Raw genomic sequence first — 26298 nt, 5'->3', positions numbered from 1 at the left:
ATGTTGATGTTTTTATGTCCCAGTCCATGTCCAGCGTTGTTTCTTTTTTTAATTTCTTGTTAAGCTTTAACTTAAATATTACGTTTATTTCTATGGTTTTGTAGGGAAATGAAATTTGATTTATGCAAGTTAGGGCCGTCGTGCTTTAAAATGTTTTGCTGTTGTGTGATATTGTGCAGTGTTTGTACTTTGTGACTGATCGAAAATCTGAAGAATATCCTGACTGGTGGTCTTTGGTTAATATGTTGTGCATTCATAATTGAATGTAATAGATTGTTGTAACGTGATAAACTGAGTCATTTGATTGAGTTGTATATAAATATTTGTATTAATATTGATTGCAAGGTCTAGAGCCAAGGTGAAATATAGCACTTCATAGAAAAGGAATGAAGAGAACTACATTGCTTCTTTCACTTGGGTGGCTCTGTATTGTAATAGTCTACCTCATTTCACTCATGGCCGGATTGATGAAAGTTGAGCCTGCATTTATGTTATTGTTTAGTATTAAATTACACACTTGTATCCATCTCAAAATTACTCTTGTTCTTCACAGGTGTTAGGATCTGGATAGTCTGGCATTACACCCAACAGGACAGTGCAAAGGACAAGCAGCCAGGAGTGGGGGGGGAAAACTAAATCAAAGTCATCTTAAACCTGCAGAAGAATATGATGTGGCACTAGATACCAAGAAAATCAGCTTATGTTACACTAACATTTCTGATCACTCTTGTGAATACTGAGTTGATATTATCACCGCTACCAGTCAAGCTCTGTCTTAAGTGTTGTTTTGTTTTGTTTTTCCTGAAAGAACTGTTTCAGTAGATCTGACTGGTAGGGCTCAGCTTTAGGGAGCGTTATTTGTTTGGCCACTCTTCCTTGTATTGATTCTGGCAGCTATTGGCTAACAGCCCCTGAGCTAAACCCTGTCAAGTTCATCTCAGCGCACAGCACACAAGAACCAAAAAAAAAAAAAGTCTCTTCAAACCAACACTTGATCCAGGCTTTTCCTTTGGAGAAGGTAAGGACTCCCTTTACACTGTTGGTGACTTTAAATGTGTTCCCTTGTTTGCCCGTCTTAGGGTTTTGCCTTTGCCACAAAAATGTTAGCAAATTATCTGTGAAGTGATTTGAAGGGTGGTGATTTGTCCTTTGTCTTTGAATTGACTCTCTTGGATACCAACCTGTGTTCGATTGAAAAGTGACAGGTCAATGGTGTTTTAATGTACTGATAAAGCCAGATTGTTTTGTTCTGTATAGGCAGGACAGTGTTTAACATGCTCTGCTGTTCTAACAGAAATGTCTTGCTCCACAGAGAACAGGAATATGACTGCAGAGTCCCTTAACTTCGGTCCAGAATGGTAAGTTGCACTCACAGGACAATTTACCACATGAGCGCACATTTCATACACTTGTCTTGCATGTGCACATGATGGCCTAAATATGTTTGTGTTTTTAGGCCAATATGGACATATGCATAATTATGCTTAAGTCAAACTTCTACACTAGAATGATCAACTACTTTGTTTGTAACTTGGCACCAGTGTTTTTTTTTTTTCCTTCAAGTGTCTATTTTGGTGACTTCTAAGGTTTAATTCAGTGTGCGGAATGCTATTTTTTGTACGCATATTCAATCACAGCTTCTGCACCTCCCCTCTATCCCAAATATGAAAACACGTCCATTTAAAACATCAAATGGACATGGCATAGTTTCACTTCTTACTTTCACAGTTCATTTAAACCTGTCTACCTATATCCATCAACAGCACATTGCTTTATAGTCACATCCAAGCCACCTTTACGTTCTTCTAAGTTTGGTGTTACGTTTGATTTTTCGAATATAGTGCGTGCTAAACAGTATTTTATTTTCCATTCAGTGTGTCCCAGTGTTGTGTATAGAAATGGCTGAGATTGCATGCATATTTTGGATGGACACTTTTACTACCACAAGGGGGAGCACATAGCCTAGTCATTTCAAATTGTACCACAACTCCGAGAGCCTTTTTCAAATCACTCAACATCCCTTTCCCCATTTTCGGGTCAAAGCTAGGCCAATTAAAGGGATACCAGGCAACATTTTCGTGTTAATTAATCATCTTCGTAAGTCGGTATATGGTTAAATGACTCATTACGGAGCGAATAAAGGCTCTCGCCCGCCCCTACTGCCTGTAGGAAGAATATCCCACTTGCAAGTTCGATTGTATCCTACCGCCCGACCCGAAGCAGGATCAGTTTACAGCACAGAGGCAGGCTAACGAAACGCTAGAGATTGTTGCAAAAGTGTGTATAATGGCAGAGCCGGCGAAGAAGCAGCGAAGACCCTTGACGGAAGATGCAAAGAAAAGGAAAAGAGCTTCAGACCGAGCGAGGGGGAGTTTCGTAGAGAAAAAGCATCAGGCTTGCCTGCTGTCCCTTTAAGGCATGTGGAGGTGAATCGTTGAAGCAGACAAGCTGCACACATTAAAATCCTGCAATAACACCAACATTCCCGCATTAATCATATTTCATTACAAAACACGCTTGCTCAAATGAACACATGGATGTGTACTTGCCATACAATTTAAAGTGATTGATAATAAACACTTTTTTTAGCCAGCCATGGTTCCTTTTGAGCCAGTGGTGTTTTGTACTAAATAGGATAGCCATGGTACTCATGGTATAACCAGTTGGGCTAATGTTACTGTCACTAAACAAATGTGGCTAACTGCTTAGTTGTTTTATATCAGATCCACATCTTCTGCAGTATAAAGAAATGGAGTCTACCTTGAGAGGGACACTTTTTTTGTGTGTTAAAATTCCACAGAGCAAAAACGGCAACAGCAACTTTTACTTAATACCATTTAGTATGATGTTTGAACTCGAACTTCCCTTGCTGAATATGGTCATGAGGTTAACATCGAGGCAGCATTGTGGGAGGGATTTAGGACAATACAATACAGACTGGCTATCGGTCTGATAATGGAGATGCAAGCGTTTTCTCATTCTCGGACATTGAGGCCCCAGCCATTAATGCCTGGAAGCTCAAATTAGCCTAGTCTCGGCCTGGACAGTGGGTTTGTATTCGTGGTGTGTAGTGTGTTGGTAGTCACATGCAGTGGGCTCTCGTGATGAAAGGGTTGAGTGTAGTACTGCAGGGAACTTTGAGATGGCTTTAAGGAAATCGAATTATTGAGTTTTCAGAGTCATTTCCTTTGAAAAAATACATGACATATTGTCACCTTCCTAAAATAATGCCTTTTTTTTTTTTTTTTTTTTTTTTTTTTTTCCAAGTTTTTCAAAAAACACATCAAAGTTAACCAAAAATTGAATGATGATGATTCAGGGGGGAAAACCATTATTGTCAAAAAATGACTTATGCCATTATTTTAGGAAGGTGATGATATGATACACTGTAGCATGGTAACATGTTTTAGAGAAAGTGTGTGGCGGGTTGGTTTTAGAAATGGACTTAAAGTTTTTCCTATCTTTGTACTTTTCTTCATATAATTTGATCTTAGTTTATGATGTGTAACATATCAGGTTTTTGATCATCTGTGCACCTTTTCACATTCTGTTTCCAGTCGATGGTGTTGTTCAGTTTGATGTACGGTGTTGCTTCTAAGTGCTCTCTCTGCTCATGCTCAGGCTCCGTGCACTATCTCGAGGGGGGAGTGTGACATCTCCTCCTCCATCCCCCGCCATGCCAAAGTCCAAGCTGGCCGACTACCGCTACGGCCGCGAGGAGATGCTAGCACTTTATATCAAAGATAATAAGGTACGCTGACACTGCACAATCTCGTTAGATATGATTTACCATGTTCTATCCTACTGCCACCTACGCAGGGCTGGGCACAAGCCTCTTCATGCTTGCAGGCTAAAGGTTAATGAAATTTGAATGCCCTTTGAAGTACACGTGTCTAGTTTCTACTTCTTTCTTTCTTTCTTTCTTTTCATTTCTGTCTGTCTTCTGTGGTTTCTCTCTCTCTCTCTCTCTCTCTCTCCCTCTCTCTTATTTCTCTCTTTCTCTGGACAGGTTCCAGAGCAGCTGCAGGATAAGGAGTTTGCGCCCGTGCTGCAGGAGCAGCCTCTGCAGCCTCTAGCCCTGGTGCCCCTGACGGAGGAAGAGCAGGTAGAGGTTTGTCTATCTTTACACTGCACCTGGGATGCGGCTACTTACTTCCTTACTTACTTCTGCCTGTACATTTGACTGTAAACTAAAATGGAGAAAGGATATTCTTTCTGTTGTTGGCATTTCATGTTGATGCCAGTGAAATTTCTTTCTGTCTAAAAATACTTTCTCTCTCTCTCTCTCTCTCTCTCTTTCTGTCTCTCTCTGTCTGGGTCCCTACCACCAACCCCAACCTCCCTACCTTGTTTTATTTCCCTGTCTCCCTTTCCCTATGGGTCTACTCCCCTGCTCCTTGCAGAGGAACTTCTCCATGTCCGTGAACAGCTCTGCTGTGCTGAGGCTCATGGGAAAAGGGGGAGGGGCTGCCCCTGTGGGAGTGGCCCGAGGCCGAGGGACTGTTCGAGGAGGAAGAGGTGAGCCTGAACACAGGGACCTAATTAATGATAACTACTGGTGTTAACCCGTTGAGGATCACAACTAGGGTTAGGCACCGAAACCTGCTACTAATATGGCACCGCCGCCGCAAACGGAATAATGGAATAACAACGTGGATTTCGGTACCACGGTGTGTTCTGAACAACATAATGACATGACGTTAATCTTTCATGTGCATGAGGCCCATATAGCGTCACAATGAATATGAAGATCATGCTAAAAGTTTGCTTGCAAAAACATAAATACAGTATGTACGTAACAAACATACCTCTGCATTGATATCCCTGAGCTGTCAAAGAGGCTACGGAACCATCTTCGTACGTTATCGCTAATTAAGCTGCTCTGACAGGTTAGCCTATGTTAGCGCATAGTTACTGTTAAAATGCCTACTAGTGCTGGGAATCGAAACACTTCAGCACCGGCATATGTAATATGTTTAAAACTATTGCGTGACTGGCCCCAGCTGCCGGCGACCCGGGTTCGATTCCCGCCCCGTGGTCCTTTCCGGATCCCATCCCTGATCTCTCTCCCATTCGCTTCCTGTCACTCTCCACTGTCCTATCATTAAAGGCATAAAGCCCAAAAAAATATACTTAAAAAAAAAAAAAAAAAAACTATTGTGTGCTATGGGGGATTTTCTTGAAGCATTTGGGAACACACTGAATGAACTTGAAAGCAGTTCCATGGCAAGCTGTTTTTAACATACCTTATGGCAAGCCGCCTACATTGGAAAAACTTGAAAGCAGAACTTACCATTGTGTGTGCATCCATGGCAAGCTGTTTTAACATTTAAATCTATTATGTGTAGAAGCAATGAGATATTGATAGTAATTTGAATATAACAGTTCAATTTCATGTTCAAATTTGTCTTATCAATAAAAAAAAAAGAAAGCAATTCATGCTTTAGACCATTTTATTGTAAAAACAAAGTACTGGTTCAGGCACCGGTTTAAAAGTATCGATTTAGCAACGGTATCGGATAAAACCCAAACGATACCCAACCCTAATCATAACAGTGTTTTCCCTGAGGTGGTACAGGCCAGCTGCTGCCTTCTCACTTTTTGATATCGTAGTATAACAACAATGAATTAGGATTTGCATATGTTGTTTTGTACAGGGATTAATTTGTTTTTGATTATTATTAAAAGCTTTATAGTATTAAAAGCTGTGCCTTGGATTATGTTCATATTTGTCTGTGTCGACAGGAAGGGGACGAGGAGAGGGCGGTTTCTACCAAAGAGGTCCAGAAGAAGGAGAGGTGGGCTTTGGCCGCAGCAGAGAGATGCATCGCAGCCAAAGCTGGGACGACAGGTACGTCCAGGGGGCTGCACACGCCACGGTCACTGATGGGTTGCTATCTTCAAGTAATGGAGGAGAGCTCCCCCCCCCTATTTAGATGTCCAAACATTTTTTTCTTAAAAGGATTTATTTATAAAAATGAATTATTCTACTGACTCCCCACTTGCTCTTTTGTCCTGTTCTGGTGGCTGAGCAGAGGTGAGCGTCGCTTTGAGAAGCCCCTGCGGAGAGACGGGGTTCGGGTGGGCTTCGAGGAGGGTGCCGCGGGGGCACGGAAGGACTTCTCGCGCTCTGACAGCGACAACTGGCGCACGCTGAGGGAGGAGGAGGAGGACGCCGCTGCTGCCGCCGCCGGCGCTGCCGCCACTGAGCCAGGAGGAAGCTGGAGGACCGTGGGAGGCAGACGTGATGGTACGCACGCGCGCACGCACTCACGCACTCACACTCTCACACTCTCTCATACGGCCAGGACGAACTTAAAGTAGATTCTGAGTCTGGGCAAGTTATCTGACAATCTGACTAAACTACTGTGATGTTGCATAGCCTAATGTGTTTTGTAATTTTTATGTTTGCTCATTAAAGGAATCATGGGGACCAACATGACATTTTTAAAAAGAAAATATAGGCTACGGTGTATCCATTATGAAAGGTCTACGTGAGGGAAAAAAAGCTAGATGAACATGGATGCAATGTAGCACAAAATGGCTTTGTGATGCATTTAATCACCTGTCCCATGCCAACAGATGGGGGCCCGCGCTCAGCAGGGTGGCGTGACCACGTCAAGAAGTTCGACTTCCCTGATGGCGGTCGCCGACGTACCGGAAGCGATGGAATGGATGACGACCGGGACCTACCGGAGTGGTGCACTGACGAGGAGGATGGAGAGATGGGCACCTTCGACTCGTCCGGAGCCTTTATGTGCATCAAGGTGTGTGTGCGTGTGTGTGTCAGGGTTCCCGCGGATCCTTAAAAAGTCTTCAGTCTTAAATACAACTTTCGGTTTTTAAGGCCTAAAAAAGTCTTAAATTGTGTGGAATGTCTTGAATTTTCGAAAAGCAGGTATTAATTTTGTGTAGGCTAGCGAGTGCGAGAGAGCGAGTGAAATGTCTCCACCCGGTTTCGTGTATTTTTTAAACGGAACTTTAGGCTATAAGTGACTATAAGGTGTAGTGGTTGCATGGTGAAGATGTTTTTCACGGGTGTCATTAAAGCTGTTACAACGGTAGTGAATATGTAAATATATGCCTGACGTTTTCGTGGTGTAGCCGAGGCCTGAGAGATACGCAGGTAGCCGTGAGCGGTAGAGTGACGCCCCTGATCCACTAGCACGCGATGCGAATTCCCCAAATCGCGACGCTACCCTCCATGAAGATGCTTTGATGGGCGTCCCCTTTTGTAGATGTGTGGTAACGGCAGGGCAAGAGCAGGTAGCCTAGTAAACAACCAAACAAAATGTTTCCCTTCACTATTTTGAAATTACCGAGGGAAAGTCACATCTATAAATTAGTTTGCAATTTGGGCGGACATTTCAATCATGAAGTTATCCATGTAGGATTCTAGCCACACATCATACAAACACGGAAATGTAGACACTGCTATGATTATTTTTTCTCATCTGACCATGTTTCTGTACGTTGGCGGTAACCACACTACCGGAAAATTAGGTTTTGTTTAGGCTACGTAATGATGGACCTCCCCTGCGTTTTGCTCTACTATTGGATCCTCGCCTCGCGATGGACGGATTCATTTGCATAAAGTTGGGGATTGCTGAACTTTTGACGCGCCGCAGCCATTAGCAGACTCGCCGTCGCGCATACCCAGAGTCCTATGCGGGTGCGGAATTCGCTTCTCATAGAAATGAATAGGGATACTGCGTCGCGGTGTTCGCATCGCATGCTAGTGGATCAGGGGCGTGAGCGGGAGAAAGAGTTAGGCCAGTTAGCGATAGGGTGGCCATACGTTCGGATTTAGGCCGGACATACGGATTTTAAAAGCCCTGTCCGGCGCAGCCTCAAGCCGGACGCTCATTTTTGGAGTTGCGTTGGGCTTAGAATCGTATTTGCTCGGATGCAGCATCGTTTTACAAACTATGGACACGAAGACTGCTGGTCAAATTATGCACGGACCTGTGCTTCTGTCACTCGTCTGATAATTTGCTGCGCAATTTATTAAGAAACCACGGACCGACGGAAAAAGAAAACAAACGTTTTTGCAATCAGGAGGAAATACATGGAAGTTGATCTGTTTGCATCTCTCCAGCGTGTGTTGCTGGCCTAGCCTAAGTAAATATCTGTCTATAGCCTACCTGTAATATCTGTCTGCAGCTTGCTTGCCAGCATTTCCCAGTACTTCGCAAAAGTTGGGAAATATAACTGCATGTCGGTGACGACATAAAATGTTGTCTACATAAAAAGTTTTTCAGCAGGAACATGTGAGGAGGACCTGTCTCTTAATTGATGGGGTGGTTTCACTTTTCCCATACATTTTTTTTAAAACAAGTCAATAGTTTTACAATGTTCCAGTCAAGCTTTGGTTGGTTTAAATACAACTGGTGTGCAAGTAGTGGATCAACTTTGATTTGCTTTGCTGCATATGGGAGAGAGCAATAGATGCACATAGTCAATTATATAAAGTAGGCCTATTAAAATATTGAAATAGCTTAGTCTACCTTTGAAAAAATATTGAAGGGAATCCAGTCCAGTACACATGTTTGGCAAGTAGCCTAGGCTACTACAGATACAGGTCAGATACAGTCAGTCTCAGCCAGTAGCACAACCAGATATGTACAGCCAGCTTCAAAAGCAACTAGTCCAGACCCTAAAGTTGGGTATTTATAGCTGTAAAGGTAATTCATACACAATTCTTTCGCCAAAATATATTTGGTAACTTCTGTAGACATCTAAAATGGGGTGGGTGTTCAAATTATTAGAAAAAAACGATTGCATAAAACAGTTTTAAGTTGTCGTATGTATCTTTTTTGCCATGGGATAGTCTTAATTTTTCCATTTAGATGTCTTAAAAAGGTCTTAAAAGTCTTCAAATTTGGACTTAAAAAATGTGCAGATACCCTGGTGTGTGTGTGTGTGTGTTAGAATAATACAATGTTAGAGTAAGTAAGTACTAAGGAGATAAGGAGTAATAACAGAGCAACATTTTATGCAATTTCTTGATGTCCATTGCTGGCTGAGATGTTTGCTGTGCTGTGTTTTTTTTTTTTTTTCCATTGCTTTTACGTTTTCTATTTCCTGACCGGGGTTTTTCTGGATTGTAGTTCCTACTGCTGCTCTAACATTTTGCTCATTATCTATATCTATGCTGCTTTGAATGGCGTAACCTGTTTTTTGCAGCTAATGAGTATTGTCTCAAGAGTTATTACATTAGATTGATGTGCAGTGGATTTCCCCCACAGCTTATCTTTATTTATACTTTGTGTTGTGTTGCTTTTGTGTTGCTGTGCCAAGCATCACACATGGGATTCAATCCCCCTGGCCTGGCCTGACGTGTTCCCCCTGTGATGTTTGTGTTTGTGTTTGTGTTTGTGTTGCGCAGAAGAGCTCGCGGGACCCCATCCCCGAGGACCAGGAGCTGGAGTTTGAAGCTCTGGAGGACGAGAGGGGTCAGGAGCGGAGGGAGAGTGCCGGAGAGGGAGGTGAGGAGGCCGCCACCTCCGCTGCCGCCTCCGTCTATCAGCCATTCTTCAGTCAGTTCCATTCTGATGTTCAGTTTGAATACATTTACATCTGTTTATTTCTGTTTACTACACGCTTTCTGCTCCATTTTTATGTCAATACATTATCATTCTCAGTTATGTTAGTATGCAGAATATTCTTTTTTTTTTTTTTTTTTGTCAATCATATGTGACATTTCTGTGTCACACACACGTTCACTCTCTTCTCTCTCTCTCTCTCTCTCTCTCTCTCTCTCTCTCTCTCTCTCTCTCTCTCTTCTCTCTCTCTCTCTCTCCACAGATGAGCGTGAGATGCTGACGGTCACTGAGGTGGAGATGATGATGCCCGGGCCTTCATCTTCCTCCTCCTCTTCCTCTCCCCCAGCCATGCCTGCCCCCCCACCCTCGCTGACTCTGCTCCCTCCCACCAATCCAGAGCCTGCACCCCCTGCTTCAGCACTGCCCATAAACAGCACTCGGGAGCCTGCTGAAGGTGTGTGTGTGTGTGTGTGTGTGTGTGTGAGGGAGAGAGAGAGAGAGAGAGAGAGAGAGTAGTGTTTTTCTTTTTATGTGTGTGTGTGTTAGACAAGTGTAAGTGTTCTAGTGCATATGCTGTGATTTTGTGACCGTCTGCTAGGGTGAAGCATGCCAGCATTCTGATTTATTTCTCTCTGTCACTGTGGTGCTTACTAAATGTGCAGCCTTGGAATCTGGTCTTTCAGCTGGGTGCTGAAAGCTGACTGCTGACTAGTGCAGAAAAACTTGATTTACCAGAATGTTTACATGATAGTGCACATTTCAGATCGTTGTGAATTATTTGGATTATTTGAAAAATAAAGTATATTAAATATTTTGTTTTTACAAAAGTAAAAAGAAAACGGGCAACCAAACATGCATGCATGAAGACTGCAGTGGTCTTGGGTGCACTGATAGACGCCTGAGGGATTGGCCTGTAATGGCCTCTAACGTGTCATTCCAGATGTAGTGCCACCAGGGGGCAGTGGTCAGCCGAGCACCGGCTCCTCTCACAGTGTCTCGTCTCCCCCTGCTTCTGGAGCTGCTGGAGCGGACCTCCCACCAGCAGGTGGAGACAACGAGGAGGAGGAGGAGCGCATGAAGCACTTGCAGCAAGTAAGTATTCTACGTGCAACAGTGAACTCCCAATGCATCGCATAGCTTCATGTGCTCGGGGTGTCTCTTATGACTTTTGAGTGGGTCAAGGTGATTTTAGCAATCTGTGGGGTAAAGATGGTGCTGTTGTAGATATTGCTATGATATTTCATCATAAGCTACTTGGATGTTTTATGGATTTCAGTAGTGAGTTTGTATTTATGCGTCGCTGATTCACATTCATTTTGGGGAACTGATGTTTTACCAATTTCTTTAGAGGTTTTGATTTAATACATCAGAACGATATCTGCACTATCACAAGCAGAAACACAGAATCTCCAGAGAGACCTTTCTAGAAGGAGTCAGACACTTTGTTGTAGACCAGTTTTATCTGAAAGCTTTGACCAGTAGAAACCTCCAGCACTCAGTACCTTTCGTGCGTGTGTGTGCGTGCGTGTGTGCGTGTGTGTGTGTCACAGGAGGCAGAGAAGATGGTGGCGTCCCTCCAGGACACCTCCCTGGAGGAGGAGCGCTTCACGCAGGCCCTGCAGGAGAGCCACGGCGTGGGGTCCAGCGCAGGGTCCGGTGCCGGCCCCACGCACGCCCACTCTCACACCCACCAGGCTGCGGCTGCCGCCGCCGCCTCCTCCTCCTCCACGCACCCGCACGGCCACTCCCACTCGGCCTCGTCGCACTCGCTGGCGCACCCGGCCAGCGCGCTCCCGCTCTCTCACGAGGCAGCCATGAAGTGGTTCTACAAAGACCCCCAAGGAGAGATCCAAGGTAGCGCACGCGTTGGCACTCGCCCTAGCCCCTGCAGCCCCGAGGAGAAAGGAGGTTGTTGAGGGCATGCTCACTGACCACACGTTCATTGTTCCTCACCATGCTCAAAAGAGAAACCTTTCATGGCCTCCCTGCCGACGTCGCTGCGTTTTTTCCCCCTGCTATGATGTAGTGAATGGTCCCTATGTGTCCTGTCTTTTGTAGTGCTGATGGTGTTTTTCCTTGATCCCCATGTCCATCTCCTCTTCTGCACTTATCCTTGTCTGTTGCTGTTCCCACTTTCAGTTGCTCTTTCATCCCCCTCTTCTACCCCTCCTTGTTTATTTTACTTTATTCATTTCATTTCCTTTTTCCTCTTTCCCCCCCACCCACATCCTATGAGTAGTTTTAGAGAGGCTTTCTCTCTCGCTCTCTCTCTCTCTCGCTCTCTCTCTTGCTCTCGCTCTCTTTCTCCCTCTCTCTCTCTCTCTCTCTCTCTCTCTCGCTCTCTCTCTTGCTCTCTCTCTTGCTCTCTTTCTCCCTCTCTCTCTCTCGCTCTCTCTCTCGCTCTCTCCATCTCTCTCTCTGTCTCTCTGTCTTTCTCTTCTCTCTCTCAAACACACACTCTCACTCACTCACCATCTCTCTCTCTCTCTCTCTCTCTCTCTCTCTCCCTCTCCATCAGGCCCTTTCTCCACCGTGGAGATGTGCGAGTGGTTCCAGGCGGGCTACTTCACCATGACCCTGTTGGTAAAGCGGGGCTGTGACGAGGGCTTCCAGCCCCTGGGAGACGTGATCAAGATGTGGGGGCGCGTGCCTTTCTCCCCTGGGCCCTCCCCACCACCCCTGCTGGTGAGCACCACCGCCCACTTCCCCCACGTCCCCACACCCGCCGCCTCAGGCCTCCTTCCTCCCCATAACTCACTGACCTTATCGCACAGACGCTCTGTAATTGCTCCAGACGCACAGGCATATAGTTGTCCTTACACTTACTTCATAACATTTCTGCTGTGTTAAGAGCCATTCTTCTTCTTCTTTCTTTATTTATTTATTTCAGACTCCATTGCTGGGTCCATAGCATAGCATAGCAAAACAAAAACAGAATAAATAGATAAAAAAACAAGACAAGACAAAAAATATACTGATGATAGACTAAGTACTCTTGTCTTGTGTGCTTCCCTGCAGAGCAACATGGACCAGGAAGTGTTTAAGAAGCAGCTGGAGCAGGTGGCCACCGCTGCCCTGTATCAGCAGCAGCTCCAGATGCGCTACCAGCATATAAACAGGTGACCAGAGACATGCAGACTCACTATATTAACACACACTTAAATACACTCATAAACATGCAAGCACCCATAACACCACAACCAATAACAACTCCAGATGAGATTACCAGCTCATGAATTGGTTACCAGTGAAGCAGACTTATTATCTGTACACACACACTCACAGACACTCAAATACATACAAATTACCACAACTCCACAACCATACACACACACACACATACACACACATAAGTACACTCAAACACATACAAATTACCACAACTTCACAACCATATACGTACACACACACACATACATAAGTACACTCAAACACATACAAATTACCACAACTCCACAACCATTCACAACTCCCAATGAAATCTCAGCACGAGCCAGTAACAAGTGACTTAAAGCATAGAACACATTCACGGAAAAGCATTGAGCTGTGGTACAGAGAGACTGTGGTTTTGATACATGCTGTGTTTATCAGCAACCGGTGTGGGGAGTCGAGCATGATGCCAGCTATGAACAGGTCCATGTCGGTCCCAGACAGCGGGTCTTTGTGGGATATGCATACCTCAGCTTCACAGCAGTCAGGTAACAATCATATTCAAGTTTTACACTCCTACACACATAAGCACATCCACACACACACAACCTGTGAGACTCAGTGATGTTGAATATTCCTGCGTTTGTCTTAGGGCCAATCTCAATTCTCTGTTTTACCCCTTCCCCTATCCCTTCATCTTACCCCTAGCCCTTGTCCCTCAAAACCGAGTGGCAAGACATAGAGGTGAAAATATTCTCTTTGGAAATGAGACACCACCAGCCAACTATAAGGCAGAGCTGGGATGATTGAAACACTTGAATTAAACGTAATTCATACCACACTGATAGCTAATATTTTGTCACTAGCAACCTACATCTGTCTTCTGTCAAATAGACTATCATTGCATTTTCAGCTCTGAATAAAACCGTTCAGTAATTATTTCAACAAAAGCAAAACGTGCCTATGTTCGTTCGTAGCCTACCACCTGGTCCGGGTGAATGAAACCGGGATGGGGGACAAAATAAACATGCACTTTGCTATGTAAACATCCCACAACTCCTTCGATATTTTACAATAATATCCAAATGGTCGTTACTTGACATCAGAAGCAATCGCTACCTGTAATAGCCTAGATGCGAGGAGTCTGCAACAGTATGCAGCATTCATATCAGACGAGCGGTAAAAAAGTTCAGCGAATTTAGCTGCTGTTGGTCTTTACATTTCGGACATAGTATGCTGCCAATTCGCGGGGTATCAGACATGGAAATATGTAAAATGCGAGACATTTGCGCAAATAATGATGTGCTGTTAACATTCACAAAACGGCGATTTTTTAAAACTTCCTCATGAAGAACAGGACCTTCAATATATGGTCACAAGATTGAATGCAACATAAAACAATTACCATTTTAATTTCATAATCCTTATTAATTTCATAATTCATTTCAACATTTCATATCAATGAATCTCTCGGTGTGCTTGTTTTTCCGGTGTGAGCGGTGCATGCTGGGTATTTCTCTTACCCCTCGGTTTCAAGTAAGCTCGTGAAAATGCTTGGTTTTAAGGGGTATCTACCCCTTCCCCTTAGCCCTACCCCTTGATCCAAAAGAGAATTGGGATAGCCCTTCCTCTCACGTGAAAGCGCAAAACTAAGGGGATGGGGTAAGGGGTAAAACAGAGAAATGAGATTGGCCCTTAATCTAAAGTGTGTTTGTGTGTGTGCGTGTGTGTGTAGCAGGCGGTGAAGCCAGTCTGTGGGACTTAACCATGGGCAACTTACCTCAGGGGCTAACGCTGGAGCAGCTGCAACAGAAGGTAAGGGACAGTCTCCTCCAGTCAACCCTTATCACTCCCTACTGACATATCTCTTATTCTTGGCTCACCTCTGTGTGTGTGTGTGTGTGTGTGTGCGTGCGTGTTTGTGTGTGCATGCAGCTTCAGCAGGAGCGTCGTGAAGCTGAACTCAGGGTTAAGAGGGAGGAGGAGGAGAGGAAACGGAGGGAAGAGAAGAGGAGGCAACAGGAGGAGCAGAAGAGGAGAGAAGAGGAGGAGCTTTTCCACCGCAAACAGGTGAGCCATGCATGCATGCATGCACGCGCACAAACACACACACACACACACATATATATAGATAGATAGATAGATAGATAGATAGATAGATAGATAGATAGATAGATAGAGATATATATATATATATATATATATAGATAGATAGATAGATAGATAGATAGATAGATAGATAGATAGATAGATAGATAGATAGATAGATAGATAGATAGATAGATAGATACACATAAATAGATGCACATGATGTAACACAGATCGGGCACACCCACACAGTAGAAGGAAAAAAAAATGATTAGAGCAAGAACTGTTCCACTGTGGAGAAAACCACACACATATTCAGTGATCTTGGTCCACTTATGGTAGGCATGTAATGCCCTGATATAGACACAGACTTGCTATGAAGTCCTCTGGTTCTTTGGATCCTTCCAAGCGCCTAGAGACCCTGTTCACTGTCATAAGTGGATTGAATTGAAAATGAAGTGTTGCATTAATCACTGGTGCTCAGTAGAATTCTCAGTTTGACAGACTGCTGTGTGTGTGTGTGTGTGTATGGTGTGCATATGTTATGTGATGTGGTTTTATATAAATGTGTTCATGTTTGTTTATGTGGTGTGTGTGTGGTCTCTGTATGGTGTGTGTGTGTGTTTATATTTAGCAGTGTCGTCAGCAGCAGGAGCTGATCATGAAGCTGCTCCAGCAGAGCCAGCAGCAGCAGCAGCAGCAGCAGCAGCAGCAGCAGGTGGTGGGCGTGGGGGCCCAGTCCCAGGGGCCCTGCTGGAACTCAGCCCAGTCCAACCCGCTGGCCAAGCCCCCCAAGACTCCCCTCAACCTGCTGGAGATGGAGGCCGAGCGGCTGCTCAAGCAGCAGCACAGGGTCCAGCAGCAGCAGCCAAGAGACCGGGTGAGACATATATACACACACAGACAGACACACAGACAGACACACAGACAGACACACAGACACACAGATATCTTTGTTCTTCAGTCCCACACAATGATGGCTGTATCGGGTATTTCTGTGGACTGGGTAATTGGGGAATGGGAATAGGCTGTTGCACTTTTTAGCTGTGATTTGCTATTATAACAGCATTGCTGTGTATTGTAGACGTCCTCCCTGGGTTATTGAACTAGAAATGCATCGAGTGCAATTTTCTTGTCTGAATCAGATTCTTTACTTGTGACTAAACTACAGGAACATTTTAAAATGATTTAGGAATAATCAGACTATTTATTACAACCCGTCTTTGTCCCTCCTCTCCCTCCCTCCATCTTTCTCACCCTCCGCAGCAGTCGCATGGTGGCCTGACGATGGGCCAGTGGGGTGACGGTGGCGTGGGGGGCATGTGGGGCGCGGGCAGCCTGGAGGGAAAGGCCAGTGGAGGGGGCAGCAGTGGAGGCAACTCTGGAGGAATGGGCCTCTGGGACGAGGCTGTGAAGAACCAGAGCAGCCACCGTAGCATGAGCCTCAAGAACAGCCACAGCAGCCCCTCACTCAGGTTTGTGTCTGTGTGTGTGCGTGCCTATTGTCAGTTAAAAGTGTTGTGTGTAAAAAGGGTGTCAGTAATGCTCCATTGAAGGCTCTACCCTCCTCAGGGTCATTCCACGTCAATTCAACCAGGGCCCACGCACTTAGGTCTCAAAAAAGTTCTGAAAAAATTACCAGGTGTACCCATGTTACCTAGGAGACACACTGTAAAATTACTCTTATGTAACAGGGCTTAAATTTCACTGCGGGATTGCGGGTATTGTGCATAATTTGTTCAAGTCCCGCAACTCTAGCCATCATAATGCGAGAAATTCCCGCATACACTTTTACAGCCTGTCTGATGACGTTAATATAGCCTAATCATTAAGTGGCGTGTTGAATTGAACATAGCCTCATGCAGACGCACACACACACGGAGAGAGAGAGAGAGAGAGAACCACTTTGGCGCTTACGCCAAATAGGCTCGCCACCATGGCAAACTTTTACATCTGGAAAGAGCTCCTTGGTAACAATCCTGCTAGCTCAGGTCACGTCAACACTTGATCCCAGAAAGATTGTCTTGACATGTTAGTTTTTGAACATTTATTGTATCTAATGACATAGAAAACATAATAATTTGCATACACATACTGCACTATGCACAACTTTTTATTCACTAGCGACTATAGCCTAAAACCGTCAGGTTGAAGGGGGGCTAATTACTCCATAGAATTACTCTCAATGTATTTTCTTAAAGTGACAGGCACTCAATTACACCTACTCATCAGCAATGTGCACTCAATTGGACCTACACACCACATTAAAGATATGCCTAAGTGTTATAGGTTAAACGTCAATATGAGGCATTCAAATTACTAAATATGTTTAGCTACTAGTAATTACTAGTAAAATTATTTACTAGTATTATTATTAAAATAAATACTCACATTATTAAATAAATACTCTATATGAATTCAAAAATATATGATAGAAACATATCACATAAGCTATCATTTTCAGTGTGTGTTTGTGTGTGTGGAGAGAGTCAAGCAGAATCTAGGATGTCCACTGTTGTGAATGATCCCACTACAGTATATATTACTGATGACGTCAGGGTGGTGGGGGCCCCAAAATCAAACACTTTTTTTAAAAAAGTATCGAAGTATTGAAATCGCAATTCTTGACTTGGTATCAGAATCGACCCCCCCTCCCCCCCAAATTGTGTAAATCCCCCCTACATGAATAACCTAAGGGGGGAATTCCCCCCCATTTTGAAAAATGAATTTTAAGCCCTGTGTAAGATCAATACTTTCCAAGATACAGCCAGTTTTACAGGGGGAGGGGGTGTCGATTTTGTTCGGCCTCTTTTTTTTTTGTCAAAATTCACAAGCCCACAGCGCAAGAACTAAACCATGTAGGAGGCTCAAATTTTGCAAGCTGGTACATAAATAGGAATAGTATGTAGCAAAATCATCACGTTTGGTCTGGATAATCCTGCATGGTCATAGCTGTCCCTCACAGTTGATACAAATTTTATTGGAGTTTTTGGCTGGGCTCTGTTTAAGCCTTCAGAAGACATATTTGTACTCAACATAGGCTCTTGATTTATTTTCCTTAGTGTTGAATTTTTCACTAGTGTTGAAACGCTAGTTACTAGTGTTTCAACACACTTTAGGTCAATATCACACCGGAATTCTCCTTTAATGTATACAGACAAGCACAATAAAAGGTCATCATAATACTGGATTGTATTCAGAGACATTAAAGGACACCTAACAAAATACACAATAAAAAATAGTTGGCGAACGATGAACATTCAGACAAGGCGAAGCTATAAATGACAATGACACACACACAAAACAATTAAGCGCAAAAAGAGACACGTTCGTAGACGGAGTGTCTTATAGGAGAGGGTTCCAGAGGCAAGGAAGCAGTTAACCCCATGGTAGTCATACGGTCAGGAGGTGTTGTGAGACGGTTGGAGGAGGATCTAAGGGTATGGCAGGGTGAGAATATGAAGAGAAGCAGATCTCAGGTGTGAAGGGGATAGGTTATGAAGAATCTTGAAATCAATAAGGTATTGGAACAGGGAGCCAGTGAAGTTGCTGAAGGACTGGAGTAATGTTTTTTTGGAAGCAGGTCTGTTAATAATACAGGCAGCTGAATATTGAACTATAAGTTTATGCAGCAGTTAGAGAGGAAGACCAGATAGGGAAATAAATGCTGTTGGATGCAAGAGGCAGGCGTAGGTAATTGATGTTGATTTTGTAGATGGAAATATGCAGACCAAGTAATGTTATTGCTGTGTGCTTCGGAGTGAAGTGTAAAGTATTGATAAGGATGAGACCTAGACATTTAATCTGTGGGGACGAAAGAACTATGGCCAGACTTCAGAGATGGGAAGTAACGAAGTACAAATACTTCATTACTGTACTCAAGTAGATTTTTCAGTTATTTTTACTTTACTTTACTATTTATTTTTTAGGCGACTTTTTACTTTTACTTACATTTTAACACGAATATCGGTACTTTCTACTCCTTACATTTTACAAAACTGGCTTGTTACTTTAGTTTCAAATAATTTCAGTGGAGTAACTGTTATTATTTTCCGCGTCATCAATAGCCGATGGGAATATACGTTGCACTTGGGCGGCATTCATTCGCGGCAAATCATTGCAGCATGATGGCAATGACGTTAGCACATAGTAGTATGTCTCAATTAAATTTAGTCAAAATTGCCCTCCTCCTCTCCTCACCTTTGGTGCTTCCCTAACTTCTAGCTACAGTGTTTCCTTAGCAATAAGTAGATGCAGCATTGGGTCTTGAACAGGGATGTAGTGGAGGCTAAAACGAGGTTTACCCACCTCTCAAGAGTTTATTCACCAATTACAACTGTTCACTCATCAACACTCTATGAACCACTTAATGCCACTGCAGATGTATAGTCCATCTTATACACACCCATGAAGCCAACAAAGAAAATGCAAAAATAGAGACTTTTCTGTATCATTCCATTTTGTGTAGTCATTCTTTATCAGAACCTGACATACAATCCAAATAGTCTACAAGAAACCTCAGAATGCATACGTTTATTGTCCGTATGCATTTTGGATAACCAAAAGTCCTATGGGGAGTTTCCAGGGCTTTACAAAACGCATGGGCATACCTTGGCAAATAATGGTCTAAAGTACTCATTTTCATTCTATGTTGATCTACTTTTGCAATGTTGGGGTGTGTGTATGGGCTAGAACTGGCAGGTAATGGGAAGATTTAAAAAAAGAGAGACTGACACTCTTACACTCTAGTAACATGTGTGTGGTCCAGGTACTGTTGCATAAAGAATGGTTGTCATTCACAAGACTACTTTTACTTTTATACTTTCAGTAAATTTCCAAGTCTGTACTTTGTTACTTTTATTTGAGTAAAGAAGTTAAATCAGTACTTCTACTTTTACCAGAGTATTTTTTAACACAAGTATTTGTACTACTTGAGTACGGGAAGTGAGTACTTTTGCCATCTCTGCTAGACTTAACTGTTTTTCTCTTCTTGACCATTCCATAGCTGTTTTAATACTTGAGATGACCCTCCATTGTTATTACTTAACCCCTTAGAACCCTAAGCTGTTTTTAGGGCATTTTCACTACCTTTATTCATAAGGATTTATTCTGGTCATTGTGAGTGCCACACACACATATTATGTATTGTTTTTCAGCAGAGTCTAGGCTGTCCAGATCTGCCATCATGTCATGTATTAGTACTAGCATTGATTTTATTTAGATTTTTAAAGAATTAAAATATATAAAGTGTATTATAAAAAATCTTATATTTTGACCTGTATCTCACCATAGCAAGCTCATAGCTCTACATGCATTTCATGTGTGTGTAGGGGAGACTGTCCTGAATCAGGCAATATAATTGCCATGTTGGAGGGATACTCTGGGGCTGAGCAATTTACAGAAATATGTGGTGTGTGATTTATGGAAATAAATGCCATTTTTTATTTAGTGATGAAAAATGACCTTTCTGCGCTCCGTATCTATGACACGAACTGATCTGACCTGACTTGACCCAAGTTTGCGTGTTAGCATGTGTGCCATAATGATTCTCAACTTTTTACTGCATTGCCATGAACAAAGTAAAGGCAAAAAATGTGTTTCTTTGTTCAACAAACTGGGATGCAATGTGAGCTTTGAATTGGATGCCATGCAGGAATTTGCTCGAATCTCAAAACCGGATTATGAACATGCTTTGCCGTAGAGAAACACACGATAGCGTTGGATTATAAACATGCTTTGCCACAAAAACATGACATTAATATTTTGCAGTCACTTCGTCTGTTTTTATAAGACAAAAGGATCAATATACATGGTACCAATGGATAGCCGTGTGTCTCCTCTTTCATCTGATATGCTTGCCATATCTATGCGATCACAGGTTAGCGAGATAATTCAAAGCGAGAGTAATGGGTGCGCAGGTGAACGCATGAAAGTATAGACTGTAAAAATGATGCTATTTGATTTAATTTCATGATTTTTTTTTTACATTTTCATACTTGATCGTACAGACAAGTGCGTGGTCTCGTTGGAAAGCCCCACTTCTTCTGTCATGCTATAAAGGTTTCATCTCGCTGCTATGAACAGCCGCGGAGCAATGTAACAGAGAAGAAAGGGTGCAGCACTTTGCGTCAATCGGGTTCTAAGGCTTAAATTTGGGAAAGTTGGAGAACGCTCAAGATTTGATTGACCTTGTAGACAAACAGATGTTAGAGGATGGAAGAATATTCACTGGAACTGAATTCAAAATTTCCTAAGAACTTAATTTCCTGAGAGCAAGTGGCAGGAAATGGATAAGAAATAGGAAGGGGCCTAAATCAGAGCTCTAGGGAACGCCACTAATGACTGGGTGGAACTGTGATTGGGCTAAGCTGACTAGCGTCCTACAGCTCATGGACAGCAAATGGTGCACTGCCAAAGGTTTTTAAGGTAAAACAAATCCGTTGCATACCGAACTGAATGTCCATATGTACGCTTATTGGGACGAATAAATGTAATGTGACACCCCTTTCCAGAGTGTGAATGTCTTCATATATTGTGTGTGTGTTGATATGTGTGTTGAATGTGAGCCTGCATGCTTGTATGTGTGTCGATATTTTTATGTTAATAAATGCATGTGTGTTTGTATGTGTGAGTGAGCCTGCATGCTCGTATGTGTTTTGATATGTTTATGCTAATAAGTGTGTGTGTGTGTGTGTGTGTGTGTGTGTGTGTGTGTGTGTGTGTAGTGAGCAGTACATGCTGCGGCGGAAGCACACGGAGGACGAGGAGAAGCTGCTGCGTCTGCTGCAGGGCATGAAGCCGCAGCCTCAGGACGGCTTCACCACCTGGAGCGAGCAGATGCTGCACGCGCTCAACACCTCCGCCAACAACTCCTCCTCCTCTCAGGAAGGTGAGGCTGCCTGTCTCTCCATCCCGCAAGTCACTCATCATTTAATCAATTTATCTATCTAAGGTCCCCTGGCTCCGCAGTCTAGCATCTCTCCTCGCTGTGTATCTGTTAATGGTTTCACCATGCTTATTCTCGCCTCTGTCAGAACAGGATGCTCCGTCTGCCGTCATCCAATTCAATTTATCTCAATCAGATCCCCAGATAGTCAATATTTCACTCCACCCTCAAGGAGGAACTGCTTCTCTGGATAGCATCATAGTCCATATTTTTCATGTCCGCCCACTCCTGTCTTTCGCACTCCTCCGTGCCTTTACTGTTCCTTGTGCGGCCTCTCTCTCTCTCTCTCTCTCTCTCTCTCTCTCTCTCTCTCTCTCTCTCTCTCTCTCTCTCTCTCTCTCTTTCTCTCTCTCCATCTTTCTTTCTCTCTTTCTTTCTCTCTCTTTCTCTCTCTTTCTTTCTCTCTCTCTCAAACAGCTACTGCCTCCCTCCTTCTCTCACTCTCTCCATCTTCCTCCCACTCCTATCCACTTCACTTCTGCAGTGCATCTCACATTCCAGGCCAGTTTTACATTCCTCCTCCACGTCCCCTCGTATGTCGTGAAAGTTCATCCTGCCTGTGTAGATGACCTTCAAAACCCGACAGCCTGTTATTATCGCGACTAAGTGACTCCTTTTGAGTCTGAGACGTTTTGCGAAGTCTTCGATGCCATCACGCCTTAGCTTTTGAGAGAGTGACAAGCCACAGAAGTGATTGTAATGTTTCTTTTTTTTTCTTTGCTCAGAAAGAAAGCAACTCCATAGTCAGTCTGGCACTCCCAAGCAGCGTCTAATGCCATGGTGTCTTTGTCTCTCCGCACAGAGCATTTCTAGTGTTATAGGAACAGCTTGCTTTTCAAAAAAAAAAAAAAAATGCATGAAAAATAGAAGTCTGAAAGGAGTCTTAAGCAGAACTGGGAAATGGTTTGGTGCACCGCTGTGCCTAATGATTTCCTACACAGCCAGCCTCCAGCTATTTCGACTTTTGAGTGGCACCCCTAAAAATCTACAGATATACCCCAGTTATCACACACACACTTACCACCCCCTCCTCCACCACCACCTCCACCTCCCCCTTCAATTCCTCCGCCGGATGGAGTCTGAGCTCTGTTTTCTGGATCACTGCCTGTCATCCTTGGCCATGTTTTCCTTCACTCATCCCTACTGCCTTAATCATCCGACATACTGTTAGCATCACCCCGTTCCACTTTCGTTCTCCCTAGTTTCCATCTGTTCCAATATTGAGCCACAGGGTGCTTCAGTTTCCTCTTAAAGCAAGCGTTTTCAATATATTCCTGTTGTGGTAATTGGCTGTAATTAATTGTTGTTAATTAGTAATTACACTGATTTGTCTTTGTGTGCTCTGCGTTTCACAGTGGCCACCATCGTGGCATATCTTAAGGAGGTGGAGTCGCCTTACGAGGTGCACGACTTCATCCGCGCCTACCTGGGGGACACGGTGGAAGCCAAAGAGTTCGCCAAGCAGTTCCTGGAGCGCCGTGCCAAACAGAAAGCTAACCAGCAGAGGCAACAGCAGCAGCAACAGCAGCAGCAGGTCTGTGTCAGCATGTTTTTATGCCTCTGTGCCGGCGATAGTGGATGATGCGACGGTGTACTTTGTGTGTCGTTTCCTTATTTATTTTTCCCTGTTATTCTTGTGTGTGTGTGTGCGTGTAATACCCACACAGTATTGCTTGTGTCTTATGGTCATGAGTTGAACTGTTTCCATTTCAGCTATCAAAGGAGCTGTCTGGTCTAAACATGAACTTCCCTCTGCAGGTACAGTCAGCCCTTTAACAGCAGATGTTGATTTCCATGTGTCCATTTTAACAGCAGATGTTGATTTCCATGTGTCCATTTTAACAGCAGATGTTGATTTCCATGTGTCCATTTTATTTTTTATTTATTTTTATGTTACTTCTTTTCTTATCTCTCTCTGTGGTTTTCTCTCCCTCAGTCCATGTTCCAGGCATCCCATTCTGGGAAAGGCGGCGTGTACGACACCCAGGCGAGCAAGATGAAGAAGAAGCCCAACATGATGATCCACTCTGACCCCAGCATTCTCGGTAAGCGTCCAATTATCAAACAGTGTGAATACCAATGAGAGGCCAATCACAAAGGAATTTGTATTTGAATCGGTTGGGATTGCATTCAAGCATTTTCTTTGTTGTATTGATTGAGGAATTTACAAGGGGGTGTTACATATGCTGTTTCGGCTCAGTTCAAAGACATGATCAGACTCAAACTTGATGATCCACGATTTGCTTCATCCCATGTTGGCCATTGGTTGGGGTGGGCTCTGACGGCCCATGTGTTCTGCTCTGTTCAGGCTACTCGTTCTTGGGTGCAGGGGAGCGAATGATCCTGGGCGAGATGGAGACCGTGGAGGATTACTAACCCAGCAGAACTTACCTGAGTCTACCGGAGGCCTTAAAATCTGGACTGAACAGCAAGAAGAATGTGCACTGCTCAGTGGAAGGGCACAGTGGGAGGGGCAGTCAACCTTTGTGTGTGTATGTCCCCCAAGTCCCACTCCTTGATCTCCACTGCCCTCAACCCCCCCTACCTTACAGTCTTTCCTCTGTATCTTTCTCTCTCTTTCCTATAACTAACCTTAAAGACTTGCCTTATTTGTGTGTGTTCTGCCTGGGAGCATGTGCAGCTAGGCTGGCTCACAGTGTGCGTTTAGCCATTAGCACCTAGCTTAGCGTCAGCCCTCAGTCTGCTATCAGCGCTGTTAGCCACAGTTAGCTCAGGCTAGCGTGCTGGTGAAGTGGCTGAGGTTATCACAGGGCAGGTAAGCCCGCCCCCCCTCCACACACACACACACACACACACACACCGGTTACACAATAGATTGTGGGTTTGCGGAAGTGGCAAACCTGGTGTGTCTTGAAGTTTGTGAAAGGCTAAAATCAGTTTTTGTCCCTGTCTATTGTTCCTGTTGTTTGTGTGTCGGTTGTGAAGCCCCAGCCCTCCTCTGAGCAGGAGTAAGAAGAGTAGGTTGGAGTGTGCAGTGAAGCTGCCATGGCTCCTTCCACACTTCCTACACTAAGCACCTTAAGAACTTAACGCACTTTGTTACGTTTTTTCAATTTCAATATTTGAAATGGAAGTTTATCTGATTTTCTCTTTTTTTTTTTTTTCTTTTGTTTTTTTTTTTTCCTTTTTTTTACAATGGAAACCGTGTGAATATTTTTCTGTTGCATATATTATGTGTAGAGTATTCATGTACACACACATTTGTGTGAGTATGTATATATATTAGAGAGGCGCCAGAGGTAACTTCTGCTTTTTAGTCTCGGAAAGATCAAGATTGAGAACACAAAGTGAATGGGAGTCTTTTTATGAGTCGGCAGAAAATTAATTTGTTCTTGAAAGGAAAAAAAAAACACTGTTGTATTTTTTCATGTTCATATAAAAGGTAGAGCTATAAAACATGTTTTTTTTTAACTTGAAAATTTGCACTTGTTTAGAAAAACAAACAAAAGAACAGAAAAAAGTTAGCGTTAGCTTAAGAGTTTGAAAGAATTATTTTTATGATCACAAGTGTGATTGCGAATTTGAGTGTGTTGAATGAAGAATTCTGCACAATTGTTTTTATACCAACATGTATAAAAAATGCCATGTTTTTATTTTGTTCGTATGATAATTTTGTACTTCATTGAGCATATATACTGGTGTGTATGCAAGTGTGTGTGCAAGTGAGAGTGCATGTGGGAATGTGTGATTTAGAGAATGAGCGCGAAAAGAATGTCTGCAATCATTTTGTACATGGTTTCTGAAAGAGTGAAATAAGAAAAAGGACAAAAAAACAAATGATTGAGGAAGGCAGTTGAAAATTGTACTGCCAGCACTAGGCCTGCGCCTCAGTAAAAGGGCTGGCTGAGGTATTCACTCTCTTCTTTTGCCATTGGTGCTGTGTTGCTCTCACTCTCTCCTCTGATTGGACAGTTAAGAGTTTAGAGCCAAGTGATTGGCTGCTGAAATCTAATATTGCGTGTGTGTGTGTATAACTGCTCTGTTTTTCTCTCTTTACATCATTATAAAACTGCATTACCTGCCTTCCACCCCCCTCCCTCCAATGCCACTCACAGCGTGTCGCTGTGTTACTGCATACTCTCACCCAGAGCTGGGGGTGGGGTGGGGGGGGCGCATCTAGATGTGAACTATTTGCCTTTAACTCTGTTTGAGTGAGTTCTGATTTCTAATTGGCTGGTTTACACAGTCGTCATGGCGCTGTGATTCTGTGTGATAGCATTGCCGTGCTAAGTTACTTATTTTTGTTGATGTATAGGACAATTTATTTTTTTATTGTTGTAAACACAAAGTGAGAAAGTATTTGAACTGTATGATTTGGAGCACTTTAAGGCTGCTACCTTATTGTATTTTTGAATATTGCATTTTGTTTTGTCATATTTCTTGTTTTTAATGATTGTTTTTGTTTCTTATTTTGTTTGTGTTTTGTTTATGTCTAATGTTTTAATTGCTTGCCTCTGTGGGAAGTGAATTATGAATGTATGAGAAAAAAAGTATCTAATGTATAACATTATGATAAAACCAGACGTTTCAGCAAGATGAAAACATGTC

At 43.3% G+C, this 26298-nt stretch overlaps 1 protein-coding gene across 4 annotated transcripts; it reads left to right on the top strand.

Moving 5' to 3' along the window:
* Positions 1-557: 557 nt before the first annotated feature.
* gigyf1b (GRB10 interacting GYF protein 1b) lies at positions 558-24526 on the top strand. Of its 4 annotated transcripts, none has more exons than XM_048234722.1 (24): positions 558-1018; positions 1313-1358; positions 3622-3751; positions 4010-4105; positions 4404-4518; positions 5746-5851; positions 6036-6250; positions 6583-6767; positions 9389-9539; positions 9808-9999; positions 10486-10637; positions 11096-11399; positions 12064-12230; positions 12564-12664; positions 13137-13243; positions 14434-14510; positions 14631-14765; positions 15418-15663; positions 16050-16258; positions 21509-21672; positions 23085-23263; positions 23443-23487; positions 23666-23774; positions 24038-24526. In XM_048234722.1, the coding sequence occupies exons 2-24, from the start codon at positions 1324-1326 to the stop codon at positions 24103-24105; spliced, it is 3288 nt and encodes a 1095-aa protein (XP_048090679.1). In that variant the 5' UTR covers positions 558-1018; positions 1313-1323; the 3' UTR covers positions 24106-24526. The 4 variants fall into 4 exon arrangements, with proteins under 4 accessions (XP_048090679.1, XP_048090670.1, XP_048090661.1 ...); XM_048234713.1 differs by having other exon boundaries at positions 14431-14510; XM_048234704.1 differs by having other exon boundaries at positions 4010-4111.
* The last annotated feature ends 1772 nt before the right edge of the window (positions 24527-26298 follow it).

This window comes from Alosa alosa, chromosome 2 (assembly GCF_017589495.1).
Source record: "Alosa alosa isolate M-15738 ecotype Scorff River chromosome 2, AALO_Geno_1.1, whole genome shotgun sequence".
NCBI classification, from domain to species: Eukaryota; Metazoa; Chordata; class Actinopteri; order Clupeiformes; family Clupeidae; genus Alosa; species Alosa alosa.
Note: the sequence above shows the minus strand (reverse complement) of the source record. Positions and strands in the feature narration are given on the sequence as shown.

What these genes read in the sequence shown, in the direction of transcription:
- gigyf1b (XM_048234696.1), top strand. Translation starts at nt 1,324, where the DNA reads ATGACTGCAGAGTCCCTTAACTTCGGTCCAGAATG. An exon ending in GCATGAAGCACTTGCAGCAA is followed by an intron (nt 10,638 to 11,095) that starts GTAAGTATTCTA and finishes TGTGTGTCACAG; the next exon opens with GAGGCAGAGAAGATGGTGGC. An exon ending in CGCTACCAGCATATAAACAG is followed by an intron (nt 12,665 to 13,136) that starts GTGACCAGAGAC and finishes TGTGTTTATCAG; the next exon opens with CAACCGGTGTGGGGAGTCGA.